At 30.9% G+C, this 22,730-nt stretch overlaps 1 protein-coding gene across 1 annotated transcript; it reads right to left on the reverse strand.

Annotated features, from left to right (window-relative positions):
* Window positions 1–268: 268 nt before the first annotated feature.
* Window positions 269–4,967, reverse strand: LOC148299790 (uncharacterized). The gene is made up of 2 exons (XM_088275675.1): window positions 4,804–4,967; window positions 269–848 (listed from the first exon to the last, which is right to left on the reverse strand). Exons 1-2 carry the CDS (start codon window positions 4,861–4,863, stop codon window positions 414–416), a joined length of 495 nt encoding a protein of 164 aa, XP_088131801.1. The 5' UTR covers window positions 4,864–4,967; the 3' UTR covers window positions 269–413.
* Between the last annotated feature and the right edge of the window lie 17,763 nt (window positions 4,968–22,730).

The following is a 22,730-nucleotide window of genomic DNA, read 5'->3' on the forward strand; positions in this document are numbered from 1 at the left end:
CGTAAGCTCTGTAAATACTTGGACTTCCATATGACTTTATCTATGTTGAGAAGCCAATATATATATATATATATTTCACTTAGTGGAAGAAACCACTTTTGAGAATGAAAATTAGGACACATATACTCAAAAAAACTTTTAAATTATTTTTAAATACTTCAAACCCTCATACGCACCTGATGGTCCATAGGGCACTGCATCATATAAACGCAGTAATATCTTTATCGTTATCATATTATAAGAAGGAAAGGTGATCAGCCCCCGCTTTTAGGGTAATATTGAATTAATATGAGAGTGAAAAAATTACTTATATTTATTTGACTCCCCCTCCCTGGGAATCGAACCCAGGGCCTTCAGTACGGTAGCCGAACGTGCTGGCCATTATACTTTGGAGGCGGAGAAATACATAATTATTAAATAGGTTTTCTTAGTATTGTAAACTCTTGACAGTAACGATAAAGAAAGATTTTTTTAAAATGAAAGTATATGTAAAATCCATTCACAAAGCCGGGCTCCTTCCTGACCTCAGAGTCTAAATATTCAAAATGAAGGCATTCGGACACTTCATAACTTTCAACTGTTCTTCTCAGATATATTTTATAATCTACCTCCCTGTTACTATTTGTGGGGTTGTTTTCGCAATCCTGTCTCTCGTTGAGGCTGCTATTTTGGGAGGATGTTCTTCTGTCGCGGTCACGGTCAGAACGTCTACGCTTGTGTTTCTTCTTCTTCTTCTTTTTCTTCCTCTTGCCTCTGGGCGGTGGGCTTTGTTGGGGCTCTAAATCATCGGCATAAACCGACACTCTGGGAGGGTTGTCAGGATAGCCGAAAGAATAAGAGTCGATATGCTGAAAAAGAGTAAAAACAATCAATATAAATATCATACAAGATGTCTTAACTATTTATTTATTGATTTGGCATTTAATTTGTATAACTCCATTTTAATTTATGTAATAATTGTTAGATCAAACATAGATTTTTTTGAGTCTACTAAGATGTATTTTTTTTAAAAAGAACACATAAAAATTAATATTTTGACAATATATATATGTATATATATATATATATATATATATATATATATATATATATATATATATATATATATATATATATATATATATAAATATATATATATATATATATAATTTAAAAGTTTTTTTGAGTATATGTGTCCTAATTTTCATTCTCAAAAGTGGTTTCTTCCACTAAGTGAAATATATATATATATATATTGGCTTCTCAACATAGATAAAGTCATATGGAAGTCCAAGTATTTACAGAGCTTACGACCTTTCATAGTATGGTTTAAGTAACACTTTATTCGCGTGTTACATTCACCATTCTAAGTATGACTGACATGGTGTCTGCCAAATTAAAGCGTTGCTAAATTCAACCTTTAATGGTGTCGAGAGATTGTATGTGAAAAAAAAACGCGTCAATAAAAAGAAATGCTATACAAGTTCCAAAATTTGAGTACTGTAGTTGTCAATCATGGGCAGAATGGTGAATGTTACACGTTATATATATATATATATATATATACATATATATATATATATATATATATATATATATATATATATATATATATATATATATATATATATATATATATATATATATATATATATATATATATATATATTTATATGATATGATGTCAATTTAAAAAGTATAGAAATATTTGTGTCAATTTCATATTTCTGTGAGCCAAAGCGGCTCATTATTAGAAATTAGGTATCAAATTGTGGCAGAGTAAATTCGAACCGAGAACTTTGACTTATGAGTCCCCGACACTAACCACGGGACCATAACCCGACACTACATTATATTACTAAGAATAGTAATCTCTTCAATGATTCACATCATCGTCTATTAATTATGATTTCAAGTATCATGTATATGTACATTTAATTTTGATTGATCACAGTTGTACTGTTCTAAATACTTATATACGTTTTTTTTTCAATAATGTTTATCTCAGTTTTGCATTCGTTCTTTATTTCGCCATCGAACATCTATCGTACAACGTTTTGACTCACATTCGTCCCAGAGTACGCCATTTAGTCTACTTTCAGCGTTCTTTTACCAACTTCATGCTATACATTAGGGTTGAAACCAGAACTCCGTTTACCTGGAGCCAATGAATGTTAGTTTAAAGCAATTAAAATCCACTTTTCTGTTATAATTTATAAGTCCTAAAATCTCTCTAGTACATGCGTTTATTTTATCTTGTACGAGTATATATGGAGTAAAAATATGGTAGAGTAGAGCGGCTGAACTTCACTGCTTTACCTATTTTCCTTACAATATATCGCTTACTCCTTTCAACAACGTCATATTAAAAATCGTCAATTTTCAGTTGTGCATATTTTCGAAATGCCCAGAAAATGTACTATATCCCAGCAAAAGCAGCATATTTTTAACTTAATATTTACCCGCTACAGGCAGAAAGTGTTGTTTTTGCATTTCGAAGAAAATGTATTGTTTAATTATTTTTTTAAATTTACTAAATATTTTTCAAATGGAGAAAAACTCTTTAGGTTTTACCTAAAAAGATCTGTTGCATAGTAAAAAGTTCAATAAGTGGCTTGATATCTATTTTTAATACATTTTAATTTATTCTTAAACTTTAAAAAATGATGTCCTGAAAAATCTAGTGTTTTGATTTATGACGTTGTTGAAAGGAGTGAGTGATATATATGTCTTTGAAAACACCGTAGTAAATATGTAAAATTTTCTTATTTGTAATTAACGTTGTATTTATAAGCAGGGTACAAACACTATAAGAAAAATATGTAAAAAATATGGATATAATAAAAATTGGTTTTTATTTGTTTTAATTAATTTCAGAGCAACATACACTCAGCTACCTGCATTATTTCTTTTTCAAAATCATATTGAGCCTACCTGGACATTTGACGATTTCGGTTTAACCTTGTTTTCTTGTACCCGCATGATTCAGTAAGTAATATTATAAGAAAATACGTATGTCATTAAATAGTCATTACCGCTGCATGTCCTGTTCATTGTCCCACGGTCGGCCTTTGTGCTAAATTTTAAAGATTTATTTCATTTTAATGACACTGAGTAATTCTGGAAATTTTGAACAATCGGCGGAGGGTAGTTTCCACAAATTCTTGCTAACAACCCTAATTAAAGTAAAACGATTTCAACATTGTACTCCATCTTTAAATCTATATACCTAAAATACTTCAGATGGGCAGTGACAGGGATATTGAAAGCTTTTAAATGCAAATTTACAAGATACATTTTTTTCACATTTTCTATAAATTTCATGACATATTCGTAAACAAACAAAAAAATTGATTTGCAAGTGTAGGTCTGTCAGAAAGCCTAGATGCTTCTGTATCAGATCTGGGAATGCGGTGGGACAGCTTTCAATTAATACCCAAAATACTTCTAAGGGTGACGCCAAACTGTCTCATATCTGGTTTTATTTAATACTAGCTGTACCCGACCACGCGTCACTATGGCTCAGTCTGATTGAATGGCTAATAAGGAAACCATTTTTAAAAATACTCATTTTTTTATTTTATTTCTCAATGAAAATATTAAATATCTATGAAATCACAATGCAATCGAAAATATTTATGACATCGGGTGTCCAGAAGTACGCTGCTACTATAAGCAATGTTTAACATGCCGTGTTTTGCTGTTGGAAATGCGATCCCTCAGACGAATGTGCGACAAATAGATGTCCGAACGGTGATGCAAGAAATGCGAAGCTTTTAAATTTATTTATATATATTTATTTACTTTTAATTTATTTATTAAACGATTCTGAGTAATCTTGAGTCTGATATATTTTTTAAATTTATTTATTAAACGAATCTGAGTAATCTTGACTAGAAACTTTGGACAATAATTTCCGCAATTTCATCCTAACCACACATAATTTAAAATGTTAATAATTTATTTTTGATTCTGTGATTTAAGAAAAAACTGTTTTAGTTAAATATGTAGTTGAACTTGTTTTAAATGCTTACGGCTTATGTTCGATAGTAAAATTTGAACCTGGTACTACGAATTTGCAAAATATCATGCATTGATTTGTTATGTATATTACAATACACAATATCCCTTATATAGAAACCATTAAAAAAGACAATAATTATCCAGCTATGAAAAGGGTTAAAAATATTTTAATCTAAATAATATTCATCTCTGAGATTCCAAAATGATTCTGCAATATTAAAATGTAACAACGAAGAATTCACACAGAACTTCAAATATTTTTTCATTTTATTTTTTATCAAAATTTGAATTAATATTTAAAAACTTTTTGAACGATGGGAGAAGTTGAATAAGTTATATTATTAATAATATAAAGATATAATATAAAATATCATACTTTTTTTTAATTATCTCGAAATAAAGTATATTCTATTTTATTTATTGTTTTGGCATTCACTTTGTGGTAAGAAATCATGAAATTGTAAAAATTGTAAAAGAAAAACACTTGTTTTTTTTACCACTTCAGTTTATTTTATTATGACTAGTTTCGGAAGATATGCTTCCATCTTCTGGTCTAAATGTAAACTGATGTCTTAATGTCAGTTTTCATTTAGACCTGAAGATGGAAGCATAGCTTCCGAAACTATTCGTCATAGTAAAATAAACACAAGTGTTAAAAAAACATGCGTTTTTCTTTTATAACGTATCATTCTTCTACATTGAAAATTTGGAGTTTTCATATGTCACCATTTCGAAGGACTTCCAATATTACGATAAGAAAATAGTTTCAAATAATATTTAATAACAACAAAAATATCTTACCCCTGATGAAGGACTATATATCCTATTTTCCTCATTACCACTCCGCCTGTTTTCATCCATTGATAGTATTATTTATTGATTTTAAAAAATCATACAGATGTGTGTATTATAAAAGTTTTGAGTATGGCCAAGGATATGAAGTGAAATACTCGAGATGAAAAGATGAAGATGCTTGTGGAAGAAAATGCTGAAACGAAGAGAAATGCATGATTTGAAAACAATTTCATTAAAAAATGGTAATAAGCAATACAAAAATTAAAACGTTTAATAAAAACAATTATATTCTTTAGATCCTAAAATTAATAAATATAAATATATTTTTTAAAGCCCTCACCCGCACCCGATGGTGCATAGGGCACTGCATCATATAAACGCAGTGTTATCTTGATAAATAACACATGAAGGGAAGGTGAGCAGCCCACCGCTTCAGGTACCATTGCAGGGTAGTATTTAATAAATATTAGAGTGTAAAAATCACTTATATTTATTTGAACCCCTCTGGGAATCGAGCCCGGGACCTCCAGTACGGTAGCCGAGCGTGCTAACCATTGCACTATAGAGGCGGACTATCATGCCGCTTCTCCGCAGGGGTAGGCAGAGGAAATAGAATGCCATACCATTCTGTCTTTGATAACATTCTTCAAGCAGCTTCTCATATAATACATACCCGCTGATTATTTCGACTCCTGATCCAGCCACTTATTTATCATACCTGATCATGCCAATTTTTCCTCGGTCTTCCTCTGCTTCTTTTTCCAACTACATTTGCCCCATAATTTTTTTTTTACTATTCTTTCTTTATACGTTTTAAAGAAAATCATACATCCATGAACTCGAAATATTACATGAACTACGAACTAACTCTACCTCCTTCCCTAAACTCCCTTCTTGTTTTGCCTCCCCTGTTATCATCAATTTGTAATTTTCATACATATATAATATAATCTTAAATATTTGCTTAATTAATACAGCAGTAAATTATATTTTTTATTTTTTTTTATTTTTCATTATTACTTTACGTTCAAGAATTATCTACCCTCTGTTTGTAAACAGCTATATGACGCATCAAACGTTTTACAAATATGATTACTCTGTTTTTGGTTGGTTGGAAGATATGTATTTATTTATTTAAACTTCATGTACAGAAAAGAAATAAGTACATTGGCGGACTTATAGCTTAAAAGCAATATCTCCTAACCAAGTAAAAACAATATTATATTAATATTATAACAACATTTTACAATACTTGTGATATTTATCAAAACGTTTGATACCGTATTTAGCTGTTTGCAATCGGAGTGTATATAGTACTTGACCATTAAAAAAAAAATTACAAATTGATGATAGTAAAATATTTCTTCCTATCAATAAGCCGGGTTCGATTCAGGGTTCAATTCCCAGGGGGGGTAAAAATAAAATATTTGTGATTTTACACTGTAATATTTATTTAATATTACCCTGGACTGGTTCCTGAAGCGCAACAGTGATCACCTTGCCTTCATGTAAGTAATGATCAAGAAAACACTGCGTCAATTCGATGCAGTGCCCTATGCACCATTGGGTGCGGATGAGGGTTATAAGTAATCAATAAGCCAGCTAATGCACATATTTCTTTTCTGTGTACGAGGTTTTTAAATTCATAAATAAACTTTTTGATTAAACCGTTATGATTAAAAATTCGTTTGCGAACATGGTTGAATTAAACTTAATATTTTTGGAACTAAAGGGGTTATTAGAAAAGGGATTGTTGAGATACTGTGAGTACCTAAATATATGTTTTTAAATAAAATCATACCACCAGGTAATTATTACACGTACTGCTTACCATTTCAGTAGTTCTAATTTCTAAGTAAATCAACCAATTTCTGACCGTAGTAAAATTGAAGTAAATATTTTTAGGATTAAAATTACGAGAAAGGGGGTTTTCGGGTGACTGTGAGTACCTGAACTTTCTTAGAAAAAAACACAGCGGAAAACCGTTGAATATCGAATAAAGGTTGTTTTCGCAAAAATCTGAATCATGACATAATTACACCGTTACAAGGGTTTCACGTAAAAACCGGTCAGTATGAATAGGTTAATTGTATTGTAGAAATACCCTGATTACGGGGATGGTCGTTTAATCTGCATTGTGCATTGATATCCAATCGTTATCTAATGGCCGGCTTTCCCCGAAGAGACAAACAAGCCCATTATAGAAATTTGATCAGTAATTATTGGCATTTTAAATTCCCCGTGTCTAGACTAATCCTTATTTATTGATAGTGCTCATACAGAATTTGAAACAAATACATAACATCCGTGGCATTTATCTTTCAAACCAATCACCAAAAGCTAACTTTTCTAGAGATCGAAAGATTGATGAAGGTATAATAAAGAGAGTAAATGCTGGTATCAAAGTATATTGTGTACTGAAATCAGTAAGAGCAAATAAAATCGAATGCTTAACTGAAAATACGCAATGGAGTCCTGGTTCCAACTCTTATGTATGAAAGTAAAGCAAGATTTTTTTTATTTATTTGAAAATGTTTCAAATATCGCGTCTGACGAATATACTGGTTAATAACTCGTCTTTTTGCATTAAAACTGCACAATTTTAAAACTTACTAATTTTACATGAGTTTTGGAGGTTTAACCTGTAATGATAAAAATAATGATGATATTTTCAACAATAATGATATTTCCATATTTTAAATAAACTGGCTAAACTAAACTGGCAGTGCACAACGGAGTCCTGGTTCCAACTCTAATGTATGGAAGTGAAACATGGAGTTGGCAAAAGAAGGATGAAAGTAGACTGAATGCAGTCGAAATGCGATCTCTCAGAAGAATGTGCGACAAAACGATGTATGATAGATGTGCGAATAGTGAAATAAGGAAGGAATGCAAACCTGAGATAAGCATAATCGATAAAATTAAGAAAGGTGTGTTGAGATGGTTTGGACATGTGGAACGAATGAGTGAAGAAAGAACGGTAAAACAAATTTATGAGGCGAATGTTAGTGGGAAAAGAAGCAGAGGAAGACCGAGATAAACATGGCACGATCAGGTATGCCAAATACTTGAAAGTGGTCAGGTTAGGAGTCGTAACAATCGGCGGGTATGTATGAGGAGATGCATGAACGTGGAAGAGGCGAAGAATGTTTGCAAGGACAGAGTGGTGTGGCGCTCTATTCTCTCTGCCTACCCCTGCGGGGAAGCGGCGTGATAGTTGATTAGTTAGTTTTTTTTATTAATAATAATAACATTTTCAACAATAATGATATTTCCATATTTTAAATAATAATGATATTTTCATTTTTTTTTGCTATCTATTAAATTATCTCTCTTTGAGAGTAAAAAATATATATGATAATTTTTTATATAGTATCCGAAAAGTAAGGCAGAAAAATAATCGTTTTTAATTTTAATACTTTTCTAGATAAAATTTTGCTTAAATTTAACGATTTAATTTGAACATGAATATTTAATTTATTGAATACGATTAAATGTAGGGAAAACAAATATTCAGCAATAAAATAATAATGTTTGATGTAATATTTCCTTCTTTCGGTGCAATTATTAAATTATTATGGCGATCATTAGTTGAACTACGTTCTTTTGTCAATATTTACGAGAAGCATACTGGTGATACCAAATTTTTCCGCAAATTAACTCAATTTCAAATATGTTTGTAAATTGTACACTTTTAATGCGAAGAGGCGAATTGTCAATTATAAAGATAAATTACATGTGTGCACTAAAGCTTTGCATCAAAAAGAGATAATTCTGCCTCCGTATGAATTATTTTTATATATTACGAGTTATCTGATCATATGTAAACACGGACTGATATGGCTGACCTCTCTTAAAAGGAACTACATAGATTTATGCAAGACAAAAGACTAGGTACGTCAAAATAAAACCAAAAATACCAAAATGGGTAACGTTGACTGAAATGTACAATATTATCATACTCAACCACTCAATAAGATTTGATTATTAAAGATAAATTTATATTGCAATAAATGGTATTTGAACAGAGTGGTGGAATTAGAAATGTGACGAAAATTATAGTACATATGGTATATATATATATATATATATATATATATATATATATATATATATATATATATATATATATATATATATATATATATATATATATATATATATATATATATATATATATAAATATATATATACCATATGTACAATGTATGTATGTGTGATTATATGTATGTTTTTGTCCGCTTCGTAGTGTAATGGTCAGCACGCTCGGCTACCGTTCTGGAGGTCCCGGGTTCGATTCTCAAGGGGAGTAAAATAAATATAAGTTATTTTTTCACTGTTATGCACCATTGGGGTGCGGATAAGGGTTTTATATTATTTATTATATATATATATATATATATATATATATATATATATATATATATATATATATATATATCTATATATATATATATATATATATATATCTATATACATATATATATATATATATATATATATATACATATATATATATATATATATATATATATATATATATATAATCTCGCTAACCAGATACAGGGAATAGAACACCACAATAATATGTCTTTGCAAACAATTGTCGCCTCTTCCACATTCATGCATCTCCTCATATACACCCGCCTATAAATCCAACTCCTAACCTGACCACTTTCATTTATTTTATGCATTGATCATGCCTTATCTGGATTATCTCCAATCAGGGGTTATTTTTCACATTATTTTAAGCAGATACTCTTTCGTACAAATGAATGAGTTTCTGCTTAATAAAAGCTTTCCTCATCCCAACATATGTGTCTCTGGTACTGTGTTTCGAGTTTGATCAATATATCAAGAAGTTTCAAGAATTTGAGTAGTGTGGTTGTCAATCATGGGTAGAATTAGTGAATGTTACATATTGGTAAATATCTAGACTCCCATATTCTTCTTTATCTATGTTGAAACGTCAAAAAAGTAAACATCGAAAAATATTGATGTGATTAGGTATTATATGACCACATGATAAATAAAAATAAATCACACCAAAATTGTTCCACAATGAGAGAATATGCCATTGAATTATTATTAAAAGCGCTATCAATCTTCACAAGTGAAGAAAATCCAAAGCTCCATCTGGAAACTTATTGACGTTCAAATACCGGTTAAGGAAAGTCGGAAGAAAAACTTTTTAGATACAAGCACCGCCACGAAGTTGTAAAAATGGTTTAAGGGGTTGTTTTGCAAAGTTACCTGTGTACACATTTATGTAGAATATTTATTGAATTGTAACACGTCAATCGTTTCATTGAATCACCTGATTCAATTTAACTATTGACTTTTTTATTTAAAATTTGTTTAATTCCACTTATTGGATCTGCACACGACTAGTTCCGAAAAACTACTTTTTTTTTCGGAGAAATATTTGTGTTCTTATTATCCACACAAATATTTCAATTTCATACTATTTCTGTGAGCCTAAGCGGCTCATTATAAGAAATAGGTATCAAATTGTTGTAGAGGGGTTCGAACCGAGAAACTCTGACTTAAGAGTCCGCGACACTAACCACGGGACCACAACCCGATATTACTTGTTGTTTTCATGGTCAGGTGATTGTAAAATTTTTGTTAATGGTGATTGTTAAAAAGGTTTTACCTTGTAAATAATACTTTTTCTTAAAATCTATAGTGACACGTGTTTCGATACATTCCGAATCATTTAATTTAAGTTTTACTTGCTAGATACCACAATTCTTTACATCTACGATTTCGTAAAATATGGTTTTCAAAAATGATGAGAAATGCACTGAAACACGTGTCACAATATATCCTTATAAAAGTGGTATTTACCAATCAAATTAAATATTTTTAATTAAAACCGTGTATAAATTTGATTTCACAATAACTGGATTTTTACAAATTTAAATTTAAGAATTATGTTAATGACATAAATATTATTTTTAACAGATTTATTAAATTTTGAAATACGCCGTGAAAAATGAATAAATTAGAAACAGTTGCACACGAATCTTATTACTAGCAATTGAAAAGTCATAACCCTCAAAAAAATATTAAAAATAGATATGTATAACATGTTTGATATCTAAAAAACGTATTTGACTTTTATATATGATATATGTAAAATAATAACCAACTTGGTATTTAAAACGTAAAAACGGCATATTTGTATGTGTATGCATATATGTGTTGCATATACTGTTCAACAAACGTATTATTCCCGAAAGAGATTCTCATTAGTTGAAATTACGTATGCAGTTAGAATCAAACTAGGCAGCTTGCCAAATTGTAATGTAATTTCCAAATACGGCTTAAATACACGTGTAATTACGTACTAGTATTTTGTTTGCGCTATAATGAAAATGCGAAAGGGGTAAGAGTAAAATTTATGTATGTATACATATATATATATATATATATATATATATATATATATATATATATATATATATATATATATATATATATATATATATATATATATATATATATATATATATATATATATATATATATATATATATATATATATATATATATATATATATATATTTAATATTTTTTTAAAGGGGAATCAGAACAGCTCGAAAAAGAGCTTTTAAGCGCAAACATTTTCTTAAAATTTTATATTCCAACGCAAAAACCCATCTTTACAACACCTCACGATTATATTACTTTTATCCTCAAAGACAGTAACGAATCAAACCTAACCCTCAACTATTTTCTTACTGTCAACATTTCGCTCACTACTTTCAAGAACGTCATATATCAAAAATAGACAATTTTCAGTTGTGCATGTTTTCGGAATGCCCAAAAAATGTACTATATCCCAGCAAAAGAAGCATATTTTTAACTTAATATTTACCCGCTACACGGCAGAAAGTGTTGTTTTTGCGTTATGCCGAAAAGGTTTTGTTTAATTATTATTTTAAACAAAATAAATATTTTTCAAATAGAGAAAAAACCTCCAGGTTTTACCTAAAAAGATCTGTTGCACAGTAAAAAGTTCAGTAAGTGGCTTGATATTTATTTTTAAAACATTGTATTATATTTTTAAACTTTCCAAACGTTCTCCTGAAAATCTAGTTTTTTTATTTAGGACGTTCTTGAAAGGACTGAGCGATTTGTTGTTTCAAATTTACATATAAAATGAATATTATTCTGCTAGAAATAACATCATAGTTATAGAATAAAATAACAACAATGTAACTTTTTCTACATGAATTTTCGACTGTCTGATGTCGGTTACGACGATACCCGGTTGCTGGTCAAATAAAATTCACGTGGAAAAAGTTACTTTATTCTATAAAATGCAGTTCCACCAAGTAATGTCACTACAAAACTTAAATATCATGGTTAGTGTGTAAAAAAAAATAAGCTCTCCACTTTTCTTTTCAAAACTTAGTTAAAATCTTTTATAATTTAATTTGAATCTTGTCTGGTTTCAGAATATACGGCTTCTTATTCAAGTCCTATTAGAAATAATGCGAGTAAACAGGAAACGTGATTGAATTATTAACGATATTTGAAAGGCTCCCTTACGGAAACGAATATTAATCAAAAATTAATTGTGCTTACATCATATCCTTTTAATAAAATTATAGTACGCAATAAAATATCCTTTCTCAATTGATGTTCATCCGCAGACAGATGGTGTACAGGGCACTGTATATAGTCAACGGGGTGTTAGATCTGACGTTATTCTTTTTTTTCAAATCCTTACGTCTCTTTTGAGATACATTTAGTATCTAAAGTAACAACATATTATCTAAACATTCACTTTTACTTTTATCTAACTAACTAACCATCACGCCGCTTCACCGCAGGGGTAGGCAGAGAGAATAGAACGCCACACCAATCTGTCTTTGCAAACATTCTTCGCCTCTTCCACGCTCATGCATCTCCTCATACATACCCGCCGATTATTTCGACTCCTAACCTGACCGCTTTCAAGTGTTTGGCATACCTGATCGTGCCAAGTTTTTCTCAGTCTTCCTCTGCTCCTTTTCCAATAAAATTCACCTCATAAACTTGTTTTACCGTTCTTTCCCCGCTCATTCGTTCTACATGCCCAAACCATATTAACTTTTTTTTACTTTTATCCATATCCATTGTCCGCCTCCGTAGTGTAATGGTCAGCTCGGCTACCGTTCAGGAGGTCCCGGGTTCGATTCCCAGGGGGGGTCAAATAAATATAAGTAATTTTTTCAATGTAATATTTATTCAATATTACCTTGGACAGGTACCTGAAGCGGAGGGCTGATCACCTTTCCTTCATGTGTAAACGATCAAGATAACACTGCGTTTATATGAAACAGAGCCCTATGCACCATTGGGGTGCGGATAAGGGTATTATTACTATTCATTTTATCCACTTTGATTGCATTGCATAAATATCTAGTAAAAATAAAGTGTTTATCTACAAACGCATGATTATTACGTTTACTTTACTTTAAATAAGCTAGCTTAGCATGGCTTCCATATATGCCAGTATCCGCATTGACCCTATTTCCATAAAACTTATCAACTTTCAGGGTTATATATATTTCAGGAGTAACAAGGGTAGTTTCAGTTTTCCAGGCGAGGAACGCGCGTAATTATTTAGTTTCTTAAGGAAGATCTCGTAAAGAAAAATATTTTCCCCTTTTCCCCTCGTGTGGCTTTCTTCTTTATTGCGGATAAAAAGGATCTTGATTATGTTCTAGATATTATTAAATAGATTCTCTCTACCAAAAGCTTCGAGTGTATGTATGTTGTAAGTTTTACTTTGTAAATACCACTATTTCTTAAAATCTATTATGACACGAGATTCGATGCATTCTGCATCATTGTAAAAGACCTTTTATTATATTATTATATATAGATTTTACCACAAAGTGACTGCCGAATCAATTAATGGAATTATTGAACAAATATTGTTTGAATCAAGTTTTTTTTATGATATTTCAACATAGATGAAGGACAATATGGAATTCGGAGTAACTAAAGGGCATACGATAAGTCTTTGGTTGATTTAAGTGTATGTGTTCAGCATTCTACCCATGATTGACAAGAACATAACTCAAAAATATATATTTATATACTTATACATATAAAAAATGTCACGTAATCATAAAGAATTACCATTATTTCTAAAATATCGTGACACGTGTTTTGATGCATTCTGCATCACTTTCAAGCACCTTATGAATTGAAACATGCGTCACGATAGATTTTAAGAAATAGTGGTATTTACCAAGCATTACTTAAATTTAAAATGAGGAAAACCTGGCATAATCAGGTATGTCAAATACTTGAAAGCGGCCGGGTCAGGAGTCATCATAATTGTCGGGTATGTATGCGGAGATGCATGAATGTAGAAGAGGCGAAGAATGTTTGCAAAGACAGAGTGGTGTGGTGTTCGATTCTCTCAGCCCACGTGAAGCGGCGTGATGGTTATTAGTTAGTTAAAATGGATAGATTTTACCACAAGGTACCGAATTAATTAATGAGATTATTTAACGTTGTATGCTAGCGTTATAATTTTAGTGGATATTCACAGACAGAGAACTCGTTCTACCGGAGACCACCTGAGAGGTCACATGTCTGTTCATGCCCGATTTTTTCAAATAATGAACATTGGTTTTTTCGTTTTTTTTTTAGAATAAATATTTTTTTAATCTTTTCTTATCAAATCATTTAATTATTTCGAAGAAAACTAATTTTTAAAAACGGCGTTCTAAGAAAAAAATCATTTACGTAAAATGTAACCCGGATTTAGAGAAAAGTATGTTGCAACTTAACGAATGCTGTAACGTGTAATTCGACAGTTGCGTAGACAAGCAAAATTCATAGTGTCGTAAATTTTAATGGACGAAATTATAAATTGCAGCCCTTGCAGATTTTTTAAGGACGAGTTCACCCCTTATCCTTTCAATGTCAGCTCAATGATATTGATAAATTTACCATTCATGCATATTCATGAAAGGGAGAATCACTTCATGGGAGATGTCTCGATTCACAAGTAAAAAACGTTCAAAAGTAGCATTCAACCACCATTCAACTATAGCCATATTGGGAAAAAAGGTATGGCATTGGCCGAACGAACTAACGAATAATTTTGAAGGGCAATTATTTATCTAGCCAGTAAATTCATAACTTGTAACTTAGAAAGGTCAGTAAACACAATAAACGGTAGGGTAATTATTGTTTTTAGTCAGTAGCTACGAAATAGTATCATTTGATCAGATTAAGTGATTAGTAAAATTATATTATTTTATGTAAATTCTGACCTATTTCTATAATTCTGCTTTTTTTTAGGCGTGCGGTGGTTTGACTTCGTGAGGAATGAAGAGATAAGGCGTAGGACGCAGCAAATCTTGGTCACAACTGTCGTCAAGAAAAGGCGATTCAGTTGGCTTGGCCGTGTACTCCGCATGCCTCCTGAGAGCCTTAATCAAGTTTGCCTCTTTTATAAGGCATCAGGTTGACGACCACTGCTGACAATTCGTCGGCAGTTCTTGTCAGAACTTCGGGACGCGGATCTGACTTGGGAGGATGCAAGGGAGCTGGCAGCCGACAGAAAAGCCTGGAGACAGTTTGTGGACTCCATATGCTCCACGTAGGGAGCGGATCTGTTTTATTTATTATTATTTCTATAAAATTACTGACTATTAAATTATGTAATTGTTGGGTAATTTATCCAACATAAAACAAGGTTTTTGTTGGATTGAATTCTACATGTATATCTTAATACGTGACGCGTTTCGTCTTCTTAGGACATTACCAAACACTGTTTATGAGTGTTTACACATTATGAGTGTTTGATAATGTCCTAAGAAGACGAAACGCGTCACGTATTAAGATATACATAAGTAAATGTAGTATTCAATCCAACAAAAACCTTATTTAATTTTGGATATATAACATAACAATTCAATATTGAATTCTACCAACTGTCTGCAGTTACAATAAATAAATTAAATTATGTAACTGACTGTTTATTAGTTATCTGACTAACTAACCATCGTGAAGAGAGAATAGAATGCCACACTACAATATTCGTTTCTTCCACATTGATGCATCTCTTCATATTTACCTACCAAGTACCATATTACAACTCCTGACCTGACCATTTTAAATTATTTTAAATACTCGATCATACTACGTTTTCCTTGGTAGAGGCGGACCTCAACTTTCACACATGATTGGTTCCTGAAAATGTGAGCGATAGTTAAATGTTCGAAAATAGAGGGATGTAAAAAATGATATTAAACACCTTCTCGGAGTCCAGTAGTGGTCCTCCATACTATATTACTATATCAAAAAGTTCACAATGAAAGTGGTATTACACATAGTGAACAATAATTGAAAATAAGAGTGTTATATTACCATACCACAAAGTTAACAATGCTTTTAATGTATAAAATACTTCTATCTAAAAGACTACCTACTTTATCGCATGGTGGGATAGTATTAATGAATAAAACAAAATTGATGGAAAGATTCACATATTTACTTTTTCATCACAAAAAGTGATATGTAAATAGTACAAAGGGGAGAGGTAACACGAGGCTTGAGGTGGTATAGACGAAGTAGGGGGTGGCCTTGTATGGAAATGGGGTAGTTTTTCCAAGGATTTATTTTGGGGCGACCACGATTTCGCCATATTTTTGTCAAAGGACAATCCAAATATGATATATAAATATTATTTATTGACATCTTGATGAAGAAGAAAATGGAAGTCTGGGCATTAACGAGTCTGACGACCGTCATAAGCCAGTTTAAGTGATCACTTAACACACGTGTAACATTCACCAATTATACCCATTATTGACAACCACACTACTCAAATTTTTGGATGTTCTATATATATGAACCAATTTTTGAAACGTTGTTCTTAAATCACTAGAAATTCAGTAAAAATATATAAAATTTTGGTGAGATGAAAAGAAGTTTGTTTTATTGATCAGAATCTCTTTTATTAGTATGTAAGGTCCGAATCCTGGATTATAATCACATACAAGAGAAACGCCAAAAAATATAATTTTCATTTTTATTATTTTAGCTTATAATTCGACCAGTCAATTTATTTACAACATTTTCAGTGCGTTTATACACTTGTTCAAAAAATTTGATTATCTCCAATTAGTTATGTTTTCCATTATTTTTTGACATCTCAAATGACGATCGTAAGGTCTGTAAATTCCCAGAGTTCTATCTTTTGAGATGTCAAAAAATAATGTAAGAAATAACTCCTGATAGGAGATAATCCAGATCTGTGAACAAGTATTTAGATACACTCAAAATGTTCACTCACTCGTTATCTGCTCTATTTCCACACAACCTTAAAGTTTTGGTAAATACCACTGTTTCTTATAATTTATTGTAACACATTTTGATGCATTTCGTATCATTTTCAAAATATCAAATTATCAACCTATCAAATTCTATGTTTGTTTGTCTTTATTAACGGCCGTTGTATATTTGTACATAATATATTACATGTTATTTTTTGACATCTCATCAAAGATGAAGAAGAATATGGAAGTCTGGGCATTTACGAGGCTGACGACCGTCATCGGCTGGTTTAAGTGATCACTTTACACACGTGTAACATTCACCAATTCTACCCATTATTGACAACCACACTACTCAAATTCTTGGAAGTTCTTTATATATGAACCAATTTAGAAACCTTGTTCTTGAATCACTAGAACTTCACTGGAGACATCTATTGGTGAGATGTAAAGAAGCTTTTTATTAAGCAGAAACTCTTATATTAGTATGTGAGGTCCAAATCCTGGATTATAATCACACACATGAGAAACGCCAGAAAATACCATTTTCATTTTTATTATTTAAGCTTATAATTTGACCAGATAATTTATTTACAACATTTTGAGTGTGTCCAAATACTTGTTCACAAAATCTGGATTATCTCCAATTACAGGAGTTATTTTCATATTATTTTTTGACATCTCATCAAAGATGAAGAAGAATATGGAAGTCTGGGCATTTATTTATTTCATTCTTCTTCATCTTTGATGAGATGTCAAAAAATAATATGAAAATAACTCCTGTAATTGGAGATAATCCAGATTTTTTGAACAAGTATTTGGACACACTCAAAATGTTGTATATATTACATGTAAATTTTATGATAAAATAACAAAAATTAAGAATAAATTTGGAATTAATTATATCGAAATAATTAAAACTAAATAAAATAATTGAACTAGCATTTTCGATTCTTTAGTTATTGTTGTAATGTTAGTAGTACCTACATATTTATTATGTACAACCGAATGAATACGTTTAACCAATCTAAATATAAACAATATTTCAGGGGTTTTGAACCAATAGTTGTTTTTTCTTTTTAAGTATATTTTTAGTTCAAAAAGCACTGACCTAAACAAAGATGAAGAAATAAACTAAAGAATTTACATTAGCTAGAAATATTGTTATTATTATCGCTTTATAGTTAGGAAGTGACATATTCCAGATATCGATATGGTCCTCGAAATCATTGCCGAGGTTTGCATTCAGTGTAAAGGAGTATTAAATCCAGACACTGTCCAGCTGTTATTACAATAAAATATTTGGCTTTTATTATAACTTAATATCTAAAAAACCATCGCAGCTCTTCCCCGCAGGGGTAGGCTGAGAGAATAGGACGCTACACCACTCTGTCTTTACAAACATTCTTCGCCTCTTCCACGTTCATGTATCTATTCATACATACCCGCCGATTATTTCGACTTTTTACCTGACCACTTTAAAATATTAGGCATACCTATCGAGCCAAGTTTTTTTTCGGTCTTCCTCCGCTCTTTTTTCCAACTATATTCGCCTGATATATGTATTTGTTCCATATGGCCAGACCATATCAACACACCTTTCTTAATTTTATCGATAAGCTTATCTTCCACTCTATGCTTCACTAACTAAATGCCTCACTTCCATACATTAGGGTTGGAAGCAGGACTTTAAAAAAAAATAACACCAAGACCTCTACATTAAGAGGCTTGTCTGCAGGTAGGATAGTAAGGATATGGAAGGTGAATGTGAATAATACATCACAAACACCCAGACCAATGAAAAATAAATAATTCTTAAATTTATTTAGAACTCGGCGGGAATCGAACGTCTACCCAACTGCGCCACGGTTTCGCAGTCTAGCGTCTATCCTACTACGCTACTGTGCCCGTAACTCCGGTGTGTATTGCTAGTTCAGCTTTCTGGGAAATATTTTAATAAATATTATTACAATGATTAAAAAAAACACTTGTTTTTATACCATTTGAGTTTTAGTAAAGACTACTAGTTTCAGAAGCTAAACTTCCATCATTCAGGTCTGAATATTTTTTTTTTTCAGGTCTGAATAAAAACCAGTTTTTATTCAGACCCGAATGATGGAAGTTTAGCTTCTGAAACTAGTAGTCTTTAATAAAACTCAAGTGGTATAAAAACAACTGTCTTATTTAATCATTGTAACATGTCTTACCACAAAGTTAATGCCGAAACAATTAATAAAATATAAATATTATTCATTGTATATTATTTCGAGAAATAAAATACTTTGTGTTTGGATCCACTCACATTTTTATTAATCAACTAGTTTCGGCAACAACCTGTTGCCCTCTTCAGGGTTTAATTTATGACTTCGACGATCGTATTGATATATATGATGTATAATGCTTTCAATATTCAAAACATTATTTATTGTATTTTCGATTTAATTTTTACGGCATATTTGGGCTAGCATCATGGTCACATCATGTGGAAGGGTGGGGTGGGGTGTGACTAGGGGGAGACGAGAGCCAGACGTCTGTAGCGCCAGTCTCAGAGAGAAGATTACAGACTCCACTCACCCCTTCCCCCCTTTAATACATCCCAAACCGTATTCACAGTATTTATGTCGAGTGTCCGATATTCATCGATCATTTATAATACATCAAACTTTTTTTTACCGTCAAAAAAATACCAATGGAAATGCGATAAAGATATTTGTCTTTTTATATCAAAATAAGCTAAGTCCGCATTTAAATTATGAGAATCAAAAACGAAGGCATAAGAAAGGAATGCAAGGGTAGGGATGATTGAAAAGATTAGGAAGAGTTCTTTAAGGTGGTATGGACGTGTGGAGCGAATGGATAGCGACAGAATGACTGAGAAAATATATGTGGCATATGTGTGCGGGAAAACAGAACGAGGACGGCCGAAAAAGACTTGGCACGATCAGATCAATCAGAACCTAAAATCTGGTGATGTAAAAGTCTGCGTAATCAGAGGGCATGTATAACTAGATGTATGGATGTGAGGGAAGCGAGGAGTGTATGTCAGGACAGAAGAGTGTGGCGTTCCATCCTCTCTGCCTACCCCCGCAGGGAAAAATAAATTAATATAGTTACACAAAACTATATTATTTTTTATTATTCATTTGCTAGGCATTTCTAGTTTTAACATATCTTACGCTGTTCCTCTCTATAAAGAGACTAAGCTCTTATGCTTGGAGGTTTATTGTTTACACTTACGAATAAATTAATTACTTCTTTGTATTAGTAATCTTTATTTCTTATATTTATATGTATTGAAGGAATTTATTATTATTTTTGTTTTCTCTTTAGTAAGACTATTCGTATATTAAGATAAATATTATATTTATATATTTCCTGGACTTGGCTAATATTGATTTCAAGAGAAATATTTTAATAAAATGAATTATATCTATGTCTATCCCCATGACAAAATTTTCCTTCTGAAAACGTTTTCAAATGAACGAATTTGAAATGATATGTTTGAAGGAGACGTGTATTTACCAGTGCTTCCTATTTGTTATTTTATAACGATTTTATGTTATAAGACTATTTGTTATAAGACTTTTTGTTTGTCTACTAGTGTATTCATTAGGGTATTTTTATATAAGATACTGAATATATGTATTATCTTAAAGGCTTCAGCCGTTCAATAAATATATAAATATATATGTATATATATATATAAATATATATATATATATATATATATATATATATATATATATATATATATATATATATATATATATATATATATAAATATATATGTATGTGTGTGTATATATATATATATATACATATTAATATTAAATAAACATATTTTTTTAACTTTACTTATTTTGATTTAGGTACATTAGTGGGCTTTAATTAGAAATATCTCAAATAAAAGATAGTTGATTTTTTACATAAAATAAATTTATTGAGTCATTGGTATACATCGTACGAAAAAAAATAACCTAGTTAAAAATAATACAAAATAAAAACATAAGAGAAAATTCTACTAAAGTACATCATTACAATTTCAATGTTTTCCGAAGCGTCAGTCATAGGGTGGGTCAGTTATCGAAGCCATCATCCGTTATCGCCAGATGAAATACATCTCTCCGGCTCGTTTTCTCTGGAGTATTCGCATTGACTCAGTAGTTTTCAGGAGCATAATTCATATTCTGCCTGAGCAGCATCACGCTGAGTCGGATCTTCTCCGCTGCTAAGCGAGCCTCTTCGACTACTTGAGGCGTGGGCGGCATCGTCGTCAACACATGGAGACGCTCCAAGGTAACCATGTTGTCTTCTATGCACCTTATAGTCTCAAACAACTGATTTATCTCCTGTTGTTCTTCTTCAGTGATGTACTCGTCGACCTCCATCGGCATATCCGGGTATTCGGGCAGCTGAGAAAAGTAAAAAAATATAATTAGTTTATAATATATATTTGAAGCACTAACGTTGTGATTTTCCATTTTATAATTAAAATGTAACTTTTTTTTTTTAAATCACTAGACTAGACTTATTTTATTATAATTTACTTATAATGTCTATCGGTTTCGAAGCTAACCGCTTCTTTATCAAGACTGATAATAGTAAAACAATATCTAGTTAACAAAATAAAAATAAAATAAAATATTTTTTGTAGATGTATGAAGATAGTATTTTAGTGTTAATTAGTCTTGATAAAAAAGCGATTACCTTCGAAACGGGTAGACATAATAATATTCTGAGTGATTTTAAAACAAAATTACATTTCAATTATATGATAAGTTTATTCAAAGATTTGGCGTTTAATTTATATAACTCTTTTTTGTTTTGTCAAAATTTATATATTAAATATAAAAATCAAACGCTGTTTTTAATGTCAGCTAAATAATATTTAACTATCTAAAAAACGCACAATTTTTTTTACATATAAATTAGTTTTATCAAATAACCACTCACCGAAATTTTTGTCCACCGGTTTCGAGACGTGCCCATCTCTTCATCAAGACATCACTACGACAGTAAACAAAAAATGCAATAAATGCAAACACGCATGCTGTTGCAGTGATTGTCCTGACGAAGAAGCGGGGACGTCTCGAAACCGGTAGACAAAAATCTTGGTAAGTGAATATACACAAATATTACTAACATTTTTGTACAAAAAAAAAATCAAAATAACTAAGTAAATGCATTCAATATTAATAATATAAAGATTCAAATAATACATATTTACACTTACCATTTTATTGAACGGATGTCAAGTGAAGTACGAAGAACTGAAGTTGTGTAGGTATTAAATATTTCAGAAATATAATACAATGAAAAATATTTTACTGTTCGACAAAATAAAATACTTTGGATTATAATGAAGATTAGACTAGTTGCACTTCAATGTTCCTGATTACTAATGATAGTAATTACCAGTTGGGGAGGCTTTATATACCCGAGACAACATCCCCTGTGAGGGAATTTTAAGTGGGGGTAAATCCTTTTCAAAAAGGTTTCAACAAAAATACATTTTAAAACTTCTTACAACGTTATATCAAAGGATTCGTATTTATTTATTTTAATTTATTTATTTAAACATATTACAAACAAGTCACTAAAATAATATTCCCGATTAGTAATTTTTATTGCTTTGGG

The sequence above is a fragment of the Brachycentrus maculatus genome, unplaced genomic scaffold (assembly GCF_059751285.1).
Source record: "Brachycentrus maculatus isolate JH-2025_06_01 unplaced genomic scaffold, ASM5975128v1 h1tg000945l, whole genome shotgun sequence".
Classification (NCBI taxonomy): domain Eukaryota; kingdom Metazoa; phylum Arthropoda; class Insecta; order Trichoptera; family Brachycentridae; genus Brachycentrus; species Brachycentrus maculatus.